This window comes from Eublepharis macularius, chromosome 2 (genome assembly GCF_028583425.1).
Source record: "Eublepharis macularius isolate TG4126 chromosome 2, MPM_Emac_v1.0, whole genome shotgun sequence".
Classification (NCBI taxonomy): domain Eukaryota; kingdom Metazoa; phylum Chordata; class Lepidosauria; order Squamata; family Eublepharidae; genus Eublepharis; species Eublepharis macularius.
Window position 1 is genome coordinate 84,647,102 of NC_072791.1, and position 13,514 is coordinate 84,660,615.

Genomic DNA, 13,514 nt, shown 5'->3' on the forward strand with positions numbered 1-13,514 from the left:
GTCCACACTCTCAGTCTCTGTCATAGGCAACTGACTCAGAGTGGCTTTTGCATGCTCCATGGCTGTGTGCTTTGATTTCTTAGCCTTCTTTAAAGGCTGTTCCAATGTGGTCTTTGGATTCAATAGCGGACTTGGATTTTTTGCCTGTCAGTTCCAACTTGGACATTGACCTCAACAACATCACAGTTCCAGCCCTGAAAGAGCGCTCCTTAACAGGAGGCAACTTCATCTGCTGGACAGTTGGAGCCAGTAAGCACTTTTTCCCAAAGTGCAGCTTTCAGCCTGAGAGCCCTCTTATTTCAGGCATTCGGGTGAACTGCTGAAAAAAATGTACAGGCTGAAACATTGTGCCCTTCACCAAGACATAAAAGGCACATTTCATGCTTATCTGTGTGGTCATTTTAGTGGCACTCTTGGACCATTTTTAAAATAATGCCTTCTGAGACATTGTGAGAGATCAAAGGTGACTAGCAATTGGAAGATGGCTGGAGTAAGGCAGAAAAATATTTCTCCTCAGAGTCACTAAAGAAAGTCTCCTTGTGGTGGCTGAGAGAGAACTGAGGGAAGGTTGCTCCCTCAGAGCACGTAACTATTTAGGCGGGAAAATGGCACTATCACGGGCTTGGAAAGAAGCAGCCTTATTGGAGCTTTAAAGAGCATAGGAACATTTTTTCCAAGCGACAGGCCAGAACATGCATAGTCCCAATGTGGGACTGCACAGAAGAACAAAGATGAATATGGAATTAATCCAACCACTGTAGGACATAATGAAGAGTGTGTTGGAGAACAAGAACAGTGGAGACAAGCAAGTTTGTATAATTCAAAGATAAAGAAAGTCTCCAAAGTACTGAAAGTAGATTATCAGCAGCTTTTCTACAATCAGTACAAAGCATATATTATTATTTTGACTTTATAGCAAGGTTGATGCTGATCTGAATACACGTCAAGAACGTCTGCCCATATGGCACTTCCAAGCGCTGTATTTATATTACATGCAAGTGACTAGGCCCTTGACCACATGAGCACATCTTTACATGGACTTAGTGTGGACTGTAGGTACAAATGCTTGTAAATAAGATCTAAAATGCAAAATGATTGCTGTTTTAGAATTAGCTGATGTAACTGTCAGCACTAGGAAAAAAATCAAAAGAGAAGGTTCTTTCTAGCCTTAACTGCACTACTGTACATCCAGATGCGGATTCTATCCTCATTCCTGAACTCTGTCCATCTGTAACTATAGAGCTTCGGGATTCAAAAAAGGAAACATAATAAACTGCGGTGATTCTTCACTCACCATTGCTACATAGACATTAGCCAATGTGAAATGATTGACAACAAAGTGTGGGGCAATTTCTACTGCCATTGTTGCCACGATGATGGCATCATTCCAAAGTTTTGCATTATGGAAGATGTTTGCTAGGCTTATGAGTGGCACATCCTGAAAGAGAAGAAAGTGAAATAAATCCCATGGGCACAAAATAACAACAACTACAACAATTGTGTTTATATACCACTCTTCTAGACAGATTAATGCCTGTCAAAATGCAATGAACAAGGTCAGTCGTACTATTATCCCCACAATACAGGTGGGGAGCTGGGTCTGAGAGGAATGACTTACCCAAGGCCATGTGCTGAGCTCAGTAGTGGGATTCCAACCAGCAGAGTGCTGATTTGCAGCCTGATCACTTAACCTCTACGCTATAGCAACAGAATATGTAGCTTTAGCCTGAAACAGGCCAGTGATTGCAGTGAAGACTATCGATAAGACTGACCCTGGTTACAGGGGAAGGTCAACTTAATTTTTTTCCTTTTATTACATTGCCAATAGACATATTTTAAGGTATAATTACAAAAAAAAGCCAAACATTTTGCATTTTGGTCCAGTGTGAGTACCACTGTCTTCTTTGACAGCAAGTTGACAAGTTGACTCTCCAATATACTATTTTCTCAAACACAAGACTAGTTTTTCTGCCAGCTATGCCAGAAAAAAGAGGGAGTTGTCTTTGTATACAAATTACATGTCTAATTTTTTTCTTTTTTAATTTTACATTCAGGGCCATCTTCCTTTTGAGTAAATATAGTAATATAAATGGCTTCATAAATCAAGGTAGAACGATAAACATTCCATTTTGTTAACGCAGAAAGAGTTTGGGATACTTGAAAGTTTGAGTTCAGCCTTTTATTGATGTATAGGTTTATGGTCCACTTTGCCTTTTGTCACTAGGACATCATTCAAACACAGGCAGTATACAGGCAAGTATGTAATAAACAGAAGTTTGGATCCAGACCGCTAGAGTGTGAGCAAAATTTTATTGTAGTGGGGGCTGATATCCTAACCCAGGCTATTATGGAGTGCTCCTTGGCTCCAAAGAAGTTCTTTCAAGGCCAAGAGGGGGCTGCTTGTAGCTTTGTTGGTGAATAGAAGTGGAGGGGCTGGATCCAACCCACAGTTTAGAGCAATCTTGAAACTGTATTCAGTAATGTAGTCAGGTCAGAAATGCTGAAGAAGGACAGGAAAAAGTACATCTTGCTATGTACAAACTGAAAGCAGGGAAACATATGACATCGGCAGTGTTACACACACCTTCATGTGATAGGGTGTATGATGCAAAGCTTGCCGGAGGCAGTCAATTGCCTTCTTCCCTTGACCTTTTACTCTCCAGTAGAGGGCTGCCATGCTGGAAAGGACCCAAGAGGTTTGATTCTAGTGTGACATGGGGGAAGGAAAATAGCGTTAATAATTATGCTACTTTTTGATCCAAACCATGGCCATTTTTTTTTAAATCTACAGTATATGTTAAAAATTAGATTAAGAACTAACAAGCATCAAAATAAACCACATCAAGCAAAACAGCAGAAACTATCAGCAGTTTTTAATGAAAAAACAAAATGAACTACAAAGGCTCTTTGAAGAAGAAGCTCTGCCCAGTACTGAAAATCATCAAAGACATAGATCTTCTTAGGTAAGGTGCTGAACAATCTCAGTGACATTGTTGAGAAGACACTGTCCCATATAATTATCTTTTGCACTTAAGATAGTGTTGGAAACATAGAACAGGGTCTTCAAGTAAGATCTTTGTTTAGCATAGAAAGGCTCATCTGAGTTAAACTAGAACCAGATTATTTCTTCTAAGACCTTAGTATTTCTAAAATGATAATGTTATGAAGTAATTTTATTGAGCCACTGGAAAGATCCAAGGATTCCAAAAAGCAGAATAAATCTAATGCTCACATTATTAGCGATTGCAAAACTAATTATAGCTTCTAATTGGAAACAAAAATCCACACCGACAATTTCTAATTGGCAAGCCCGAATTTGGGACCATTTTATAATGGAAAAACTTTCGGATCAACTTGCCCAAAGGGAAAACCAAAACTATAAATCCCACCTTCTGGAGCAATGGTCCCCAATTCTAGATTACTTAACAAAAGATGAAAATATGACAAATGTAAGCAAGAAACATGACCTCTACTATTCCCTAGCATACTTATGATACCAGTTGGCACATTAATAGGATCACCACTAAGCAGTAACCAAACCTGGAAAAAATTTGTTTAACAGAGCTTTTCCTATATATTTTTGTTACACAACAGCCGCTCAAATAATTGAATATTGAGTATTGAACCATGTAACAGGAGGTGTACTTTTCTGATTGTTGTATGTAATATACTATGTTGTTAACTGGTTCTTGTTGTTTTAAAAAAAATTATTGAAAACGTTGAATAAAATACAATTAAAAAAAAAATGATAATGTTGAAAAGATAGATTTTCTTCCTTCATCCTCTGTGCAGCAGCGGTTAGACTGTCAGATGAGAATTTAGGAGAACCGCCAACTATTGAAGATTGGATTTACAAATTGCTGTATATGGCTGAAATGGATAAGATGACAAGAAAACTGAGAGATCTGGACTCAGGGCAGTTCAACACAGACTGGGAGAAGCTGAAACAATACCTGGAGAAGAAATGGGAGGTGGGAGGAAAACTGTGGCAGTTTGAGAACTACTGAAGTACTGAAGTAGAGGGGGGAGACTTTACCGGGGGGAGAAGAGATAAATGTGAATTAATAAGCAGTTAGACTAATAGATTGACATATATATAGATATATATAGGTTAATAAACAGAATATAGATAGAAAATAATTAACTATAAGGATTAAATATAAGGATTGATTAACTAACAATATTTTCTTTCTTTTTGGTAAGTTTTGTACCAAACTGAATGTCTGAAGATATAGATGGGTCAAATTGATTGACTATGTGATGAGAGATATATAGAATTATTACAAAGAGATAGAATGAGCAATATATAGAGAATAAGTCAAATTGTTTGATATAAATGAATGTATGATTTATATGGTTTATGATATATAGAAATATTTGAAATTGAAAAATGGGATAAATTGTTTATCTAAGATGGAAACAAAGACTTACAGTTTGGGCATACAATGTTAAAAATAGTCAAGGATGTACTGCTTAGAATAATGGAGAATATATATTTGTTTTAGATAGAGGAAGCTAATAAAAATAAGGGAAAGGGGACAAAGGGTGGGAAAGCTGTTGGAAGTCAACAAAAAGGGGGGGAAAGGGAGGGGGTTAGAGATGAAAAAATTGGGGAAAATTGAATGTAAATGTAAAAATAATGTTCTAACCCAATAAAAAATTTTTCAAAAAAAAAAAAAGAGAATTTAGGAGAACCAGGTTGAAATCCCCACTTTGCGATGGAAGCTCATGATCTTGGGCTAGTGACTTTCTCAGTCTAACCCACCTCACAGAGTGGTTATTGTGAAGATGGAGGCGGGGAGAATGTTGTTGCCATCTGCTTAGGGTCCCCACTGGGGAGAAAAGCAGGATATAAATAGAGATGGGCACGAACAGAAAAAAACCCCGAACATGATGTTCGTTGCCATCCACAAACAGGGACTCATGAACAACCACGAACATGGCCCTGTTCATGAACATGTTGGTGGCTGGCTATTCATGGGAGCCAGCAGGCTCTCCTCCAGCCATCATTTAAGTCAAGATCCCTACTGCACCACTCCCAGAAACCTGACCTGAGCAGGCACCAGGAAAGATACCAATAATAAATAATAGCTTGGCCGAGAGCCTGGCAGCAGCCCTGGAACTTGAAGGGGTAGATCCCTATCCCACCACACACAAAGAAAAGTCAAGCTCCAATGCATTCTCTCTATCAAAATGCCAACAGCAGCTGTCTCCCTGTCCAAAGCCAGAGCTGGGAGCCCCCCTCCCCTTTGGTTTTTGTTCCCTTGTAACAAATTTGGAGCTCCAGACTTGAAAGGAAGACCTGCCTATTAAGCTAAATTGGGCTTAGATTGAGGTTTCCAGGGCAACAGCAGGAGTTCAGACAGAGTTCAGACAATCCCTGCCTCCGGTTGCCAAGGGAATTGATTGCAGGTGCCAGACTGTCTGGCTTGATGAACTGCAAGGAACGAGGCTTGCAACAACCACCTGTTCATTTAGAATGGGGCCTCATGAACAGCTTGTTCGTGACTTTTTTTTGTTCATATTGCTGTTCGTGCCCATCTCTAGGTATAAATAAGATTTTTTTTAATATTAGGGAACTGAGAACTTATATTTGACAAAGGGTTGGATCTTATGATGGTTCTGTTAGTGGAATGGATTATCGGATCCAACCCACTTTGCCTGATCATGGAAACTCCTGTCAGAGGATACTCACAGATATTTATTGTAATTAACACCAGCAATATGTTTTCTTACAAGGTAGGGAAGTAATTTTTTGTTCAGCACTGAAACACTGCCACTCTGTGGTGATGTATAGCAGCTACTTAAAATATTTTGAAGTAATCCATTACCCTAGAAAGAGGAGCCTTGAAAGAGTAAGGCGGGTTGAGGCAAGAGGACAGCATGAGGCCAGGATGGGCACTAGCATTATTTTTCTTCAAGAAGGCCAACAAGGACCTACAGCCTTGGAGCATGGCTGCTTAGGAGATATCCAAGCCCTTGGTACACTAGCAAAGGAAATGATAAATGACAGTGTAAGATTTCCTGGCCACAGGTATACTTATCCATGTTGATACAGAAGATGGCTGGACAACCCCTCTGCCTCTTCATTGAATAATTTCTGTTGGAATTCAGGGTGCTGTTTTCAAATGTGTTAACATCGTCTTATTCAATATACTACATCCTCTTGTATATAATGGCAGGATGTACACCCAGACCAAGAGGCTGCCAGTAAAAAGCAGGAGAAATCCCCTTTGAACTCTGGGAGATTGTTCTTGGGATCATGAGGTCTGTGTAGATGAGCAATTGTGTAGGCTGGGGAGCTATGTTGAGCAGAGGGGAAGGGACAGCTGGGTATCCACCTAAATCCTGTAATCGCAGGAATAATCTCTTGTGTGTGTGAAAGGGCTGGGGTAGAGGGAAAGAAATATAAGTAAAATCAGCATTCTGCTGGAACTTATCTGGATACAAGCCCCCTTTTTGATCACATCATCCTTATATTGGGTTTGAATAGAGAAGGTGAAATGACAGGAGTTCTCAGCAACTCTCCCATTACAGACCTCAATTCGTTTGGAATAATTTCAAAGGCTGAACCTAGCATCTTTTAGAAATCTTGTGAGATGTTCTTGAGGGTTTTTTTTTTGGCCTAGATTCCACAGGCCTAAATTAATAAGGGAGAGGGTCTTTAGTTCTAAATATATTTTACTGCCTGAGAAAAAATGTTATGATATCTTTGAAAGATTTATTGCAATTAATCACATTCTATTTACTTTTGAACAAACAAGTCTTCTTATAACAACAAAAATATTGAATTCAGTGATGACTGATGCCCTTTTGGAGGAATGATCACTAGGACAATAGAAAGAATGGAACCTCCTATCTCAAAAAACACCAACTCCCTGGTATTCTAAGGAGCTGCAGACAATGGCTGCTTCCACACACGTTGGATAATCCACTTTCAATACTCTTTAGTGAACATTTGAAACTGATTTTCCATGTGTGGAACAAAAAATCCACTTCAAAAGGATCGTGAAAGTGCATTGAAAGTGCATTATTCAATGTGTGTGGAAATGGCCCATGAGACAAGTAGAGACAAGACTTGAGTAGAAATGACAAAAGACTTGTGCAATCTCTGTCTAGTCATGCCACAGAGTCCTCTTCTAGATCTCTGAGGTGCTGGTGAAGAAAGTGACGAAATCTTCCTTCTCACCTGCCTTTTACTTTGCTTCCTGCAGAGCTGTTTAGGAGGTTGCTGATTTTTTTTTATGTCCAAGAAGTGATTCTTCAGAAGATATTTATTCTTTTGCTTACTGTAATGGGTTTCTCTCAATTATTTGTTAACAAAATTCCCCAGATCCTCTCCAACTCATATGCTATTTATAATAGAGTCTTGACCTGAGGTGCTACAAGCAGCTGCTTGGTACAACTGCTTGAATCACCTGCTCACTAAGGACAGAGTGCTGGAATTTCTGAAGAACTTGGGAATTTTTATTAAAGTTAATCAATGCCTCTTTGGGCAGACCATAGAATTCTGTCATCTTTCATCAAAGAAGTGGTAATGCTATTTGGGGGGTGGGGAGAAAACAAAAGGCCTATTGTAGCAAAAAAAACCCAAAAGCCCGATGGTACCTTAAAGTCTTACAACATTTATTCCAGCATGAGCTGTCATGATTCAGAGCTCACTTCCTTCACTGCATCTGATGAAGTGAGCTCAGACTCACAAAAACTGATGTGGAAATAAATGTTGTTAGTCTTTAAGATGCCGCTGGGATTCTCTTGTTTTGTAGAAAAAAACTATCCTTGAGTTGGGATGGTCTGACTTGTTTTTATTTTGTCATTTTTTGGAGAATGTTATTAAATAACTTCAGGCATATTCTTGCAGGCTTCTGTCTTATTCATGGTACTAAAATAGCTTTCGTACTCTTAATTTGTATCTAGGGACCAACAGGAGAAATGCTTCCCTGTTTGTTTATTTAGAACATTTTAATCTTATTCTCAGTATTTACTTTCTGCATCTCATATATAATTTTCTAAATCTCTATCATATCTCCCTTAGTTATATTTTCCTAAACTACCCCCACCCCGGCAAAATCCTTAGCTTTTCCTCATAGAGAAGGTGCTCCAACCCTATTATACATGTTGGTTGCTCTTTGAGGTACCCTTTCATCCTATGGCTCTTTGGTCTCCTAAAATGATGGGTTTCCTGAGTCGCTCTTGCTTTCAAGTTCTAAGCCTGTGGTTCCCAGACTCTTTCAGGCCACTGCCCCCTTGGTTCCGTAAACTCAAACCCAGCCCCCTCTCCCAGAAAACACACTATTCAGAACAGTTTGAAGGACCCACTAAGGAAGATAACAATAAAATTCAAAACGCTAACAATTAATTGCATATTCATTCAAAATCTAATTAAATTTTTTTAGTTTAGTTAATTCCAAACTATATTGTCTACAGATCCAGAGCAGTTAGCTGTGTTAGTTTGTAGTTGCAATATAGTAGAGAGTCCAATAGCACCTTTAAGATTAACCAATACCATCATATGTGTAGCATAAGCTTTCGAGAACCAAAGCTCTCTTCGTCAGATGCATCTGACAAAGAAAGCTGTGGTTCTCAAAAGCTTATGCTACAAATAAGTTGGTTAGTCTTAAAGGTTCTACTGGACTCTCTACTATATTGTCTACATTTCTTTGATTTTTTTGCTTCTGCTTCTGCCATTTCTATTCTGAAAGAAATAATGTAATGATTAAAAACTATTTAATTTTTCAAGCAAAAACTTGAAAAATGACAGAAAAAAACACGCATGGTGACAACAGTTTCTCAAAACATGGTGGTTTGACTAGTGCTCTAGTGGCATGTTTACTAAATATTCTGATAGTTACCACCAGATTTCAACACCATGCAGAGGCAGAACCTTGAGTGAGGAAGGTGTTGCACTCTAAGCTCTAGCCGGGTCAATCGTGAATAAGCTAACAACATACTTGGAGAGATCCATCTTGGAGAAAAAGTGGGACGTGAAGGGGAAATTATGGCAATTTGAAAGTTATTAACTGGGGGAATTACTAGGGATAGGGATCTTTACCATTTAAAGTGAAGCTTTAATTATTGTTTAGTTTAAATTTTGAATAGATTTAATTTTAATGGATATCATTTAGTTTATTAACAAAATAGGAGATAATAATATATAGAGGGAATAGATAAGGAAGTTATAGAATAAGATATGGGTTGGAAAGCTGTTGGAAGTCTATGAAAAAGGGGGGAGGGAAAGGGTGGGGGAAAAGTGATATTTAGGTTTTTAATTGAAAATTATATTTGTAATCTGTACTCACCTAATAAATTTTTTTATATAAAAAAAGAGAGAGAGATCCATCTCCAGCACCCCTGACACCCCTTGCCGCTTAGCACCCCCTAGGTAATTTCGCAGCCTCCTCCAAGGGGTGGCACCACCTACTTTGGGAATCACTGTTCTAGTCCGCCTCCATGTAAATAATCCAGATCAGTTAAACAATCTTTGGTGTGAAAAGGTATCAGTTTGCCATATGCGGAACAGGTTCCCTCTGATGAATCATTTCACAACTTTTTGCTTTTATATCTCTACTTTGAGGTCCTCATTCTCCCTGGCAATAGGACACCTCTAGCATGTCCCTGAAAGTCACATTTACATGTCCCTCTCATCTTCTCCAGGTCATAGACCTTAGATCCAAGAGCTTATCACATTGAGAATCTCTGCCCTACACCCAGCTCTGCCTATCAGACCTGCAACACACAGTGCTATACCTCTATCAGGACCATGAACTACTGTAGAATTTGGAGGGATTTCTTAATAAAATGATAGCACTGGTGCTACTTGTAGGATACTGAACTGGCCCAATACTGATGTTATTAGGAAAGGAATAATTTGCCTTTAAAATAAAACAGCAAATATTGTAATGCTTGTGGTGCGTCCATATTTGGAATAGCATGAACAGTTCAAAACTATTATACAGTTGGAAAAGGCACAGAAAAGGGTAACCTCACTTATTAAGGGATTGGAGCAAAGCTAAGAAATGTGGAGGGCTTTTCAGTTTAAAGAAAAGACTGCTAAGAGAAATATGACAGAAGATTACAAAATTCTATACAGTTGGGAGAAAATGAACAGAGAGGATATTTTCTTCCTCTTCCATCATACTAGAACTCTTGAGTTGGAATCCAATAATAGAAGTCAAAGTGTTAAATATTTTTGCTGCTTGATGTAGGGGTGATCCAATTAGATTCCGAGAATATCACAAAAATTTTAAAAGCAAATATATTAACTACTCATTGTACTGAAAAGATCTGATGGATAACAGCACCTGCTGAAGGCAGGTTTACATGTTGACAGTGTGAAAAAAGTTGAAAGCACATGGGAGATTATCCCCAGCAGCATGACCATGCCTGCAAGGGGCCTAGTGGTAGAATGAAGATGGCCCACACCAGGGAGAAGTGGGGGCTGATGGAACACAGAACAGCTGAAGCAGGAAGTCATGCTCTATGTCTCATAGAGCATAAATTTGCTTATTTATAATATACATTGCCTCTTCAGAGGTATGCTCAAGGCAGTTCATACAATAAAATAAAACCATAAAAACACAAAACCAAATCCTTAAAAACCCAGCTAATAAAAACTCAGAGCACAAAACATATAGCAGCCTAAATGACTGTCATAACATTCCTCAGGCTAGAAGCAGACTGTAAAAACAGTTAAAAGATCAAACCCTAGTTAAAAGCTTGGAACGATATCTTAGGCAAGGAGATACGGTTTGGCCTGGTGCCTAAAAGAACACAAGGTAGGCACCAGATGACACTCAAGAGTGAAGACCACTAGAAGATACCTGTGGATTTGTTCAGATAGCAAGTACAGAAAAGTCTTACATTTAGCACCAACTTCCTCCCTAACTGGTTTTGAGACATTGCAGATGACACAGCAGGTCGCCCTCCAGCTAGAATCAGAATAATATAAACTTGCATTGCTGTCTGTTCTATGTACTTACCTTTTCTAAAACCTTGGCTATTCGAGTACCAACTTGTTCTAATGACTGTGGTGGATAATGGTCTTTCCCAAGATTCTGTAACACCTAAGATGCAAGAAAAGGCAACTCAGAGAAAACTACAACCAAATCAACCCAGTGGCTTTAAAAATCTGGACCCTCCCTTTTGATCTTGTCTATCTTCCAGTATAGGGTCCATGTAATTTTCTGTAACTTAAAAATGCAACTAGATAATAGTCAAATAGAGAAAGACTTTGACTGTGATGATATATAAAATACGATAATGCTATGCACTGAAAAATGTATCAGCCTAGTACAGAATCTGGCAACATGTTACTATGTTCATATTTCAACTGCAGAACAGCAGCTTATAGTCCTCATGATTACTCATGGATCGCCAGGATGGGTACTCCAGTCATCACCCTTTGGCAAAGTTTAAGTTCCTCCCTGTAACTCTTAACATGACTCTGCTTCTTGCCCAGTGCAATCTTTTGTCATTTCTTCCCTGCAAACAATTTTGCAAATGCTTATAGTGCGACAAAAATCTGATAGGAAAGTTAAGTAAATGTTTCCAAAAATTTATAAAATGCAAAAAATTATAAAATTTATTAAATGTAATATAATATAATACGTTAAACCTCAAGATGATAAAATCTAACTGATATTTAGGGTGCTTTACAACTCATATACAATGGTAACAAGTTTAGTTACCTTCTGTCTAGAGAGATACTGATGGTGAAATGAGCTTGATGAATGGTTAAGCAATGAATAGCACAGCAAGGATGGAAGTATGAGAAAGTGGCTACATTCTATTCTGTTGGGGAGGTGGTAAAAAGTAGTCTGTTATCTAAGCTGATTATTGGTGCTTCTGTTTTGATAGACTACTTGAAAACTTGTATGTGGAAGAAGAGGGAAAAGAGATGATGGCGCAACAAGGTTCACTCATTCAGAATTTCTGATCCTTTCATTCCTTAGCCGCGTTCTTCACCTTTGCATGGGCATGCTAATGGGCATCCCATTATTGTGTTGTATTAGAGATTGGTATTTTAGTACATTCTTATTCAACAATTTCCTGAACAGCTACTTTAATAGTGAAGTTCAAGCTGGGAGAGCAGGCCTTGCTGTTGTTTTTGTTTTTTTAAAATTTTTATTGGTGAGTACATAGTTAATACATACACTCCCCATCATACCTAATTTATTTCAACCCCCACCCTTTCCCTCCCGGGCCTTGCTGTTGTTGATGCAACCATATGCCATAATCCAATACGAAACAATCTATCAACATCTATTTTGTTGATGCAACTTGAATGATGTATGGTTAATCATGACCATAGGCAGTATTTCCAGATAGAAGGATCTATGTATACTGAACCCACAGGAAAGCACAAGCTACCTCCTTCAGCTGACTCTCTCCGGTATAATGAAGGCTAGCCCGACTGGCAACCCCTTGAAGGTGATCCAAAGTATGCATGCTGGCAGGTAGGTTGGCATTGCAGAGAGGTTCCATGGCTGGCTCTTGAAGCTGAGTGGCAAAATCTATGTGATCTGTAATACTAAATCATACATTAAGTCTTCAGAGGACGCTAAGACAGAAATTCAAATGCAGCTGTAGATTTTCTACTAGACATTCAATGTCTGCACTCTTAAGGTTGGATTCAAGATATCTTTAACTGATATGCATCAAGTACATCTGTTCAGTATTAGCCCTGGGGAATGGGGGCAGGATTGTTTCTCTGCCCTTCTTTTGCTTCTTACCCCTTGGCTTCATAACAACAACAACAACAACAACAAAACAACAACAACATTTGATTTATATACCACCCTTCAGGATGTCCCACTTGGAGGGGTTTACAAAGTATGTTATTATTATCCTCACGACAATCACCCTCTGAAGTGGGTGGGGCTGAGAGAGCTCCAGAGAGCTGTGACTGACCCAAGGTCACCCAGCTGGCTACAAGTGGAGGAGTGAGGAATCAAACCCGCTTCTCTAGATTAAAGTCACACCGCTTTTAACCACTACACCAAACTGGCTGAAAGTATAGTAGTAGACTTGTGTGTGTGTGTGTGTGTGTGTAACATCTGGGCATAATGGAGGAATTTGAGAGGGTAGGTAGGTGCAAAACTGGATCCTTGAGGACTAACAGTAATATGCATGGGGGGGGGGGTTCCACTGCAGAGGGGGCAAAATAGCTTCTCCGCCCTCTAACTGTAGTCACAGCTCCGCCAACGGAAGTGGGAGGAGAGGGCACTTTTGTCCCCTTCCCCCTCTTCAATGTAGCACTCCTTCATTTGCTTGGCTTTTAGTTCATACAGATACCACAAATCCCACAACCCCAGGAACCAACTTTCCTGGAGCTGGAAGGGATGACTGAGGGGAGAAGAATACGACAAAGATCCGCATCCACTGCATCTTCTGCTAATGGACTACGGGATCTGGCCCAATAGATTTCTTTATTAACTTGTGCAACTAACACTTACGGGACAGTCTAAAGGAACAGCTCAAGATTAACACCATCTTTCCTTGCAACAGCATGAGGT

The 13,514-nt window shown here is 39.2% G+C and overlaps 1 protein-coding gene across 2 annotated transcripts in view; it reads right to left on the bottom strand.

Annotated features, from left to right (window-relative positions):
• TTC17 (tetratricopeptide repeat domain 17) overlaps positions 1-13,514 on the bottom strand; it is a 104,162-nt gene that overhangs the window by 10,705 nt on the left and 79,943 nt on the right. Inside the window, exons 21-24 of one of the 2 annotated variants that reach the window (XM_054972262.1) lie at positions 12,370-12,529; positions 10,980-11,063; positions 2,585-2,704; positions 1,295-1,438 (exon numbers count right to left, since the gene is read on the bottom strand). In XM_054972262.1, coding sequence (XP_054828237.1) covers positions 1,295-1,438; positions 2,585-2,704; positions 10,980-11,063; positions 12,370-12,529 — 508 coding nt within the window. The remainder of the gene's footprint in view (positions 1-1,294; positions 1,439-2,584; positions 2,705-10,979; positions 11,064-12,369; positions 12,530-13,514) is intronic. The other variant, XM_054972264.1, reaches the window with a different exon arrangement.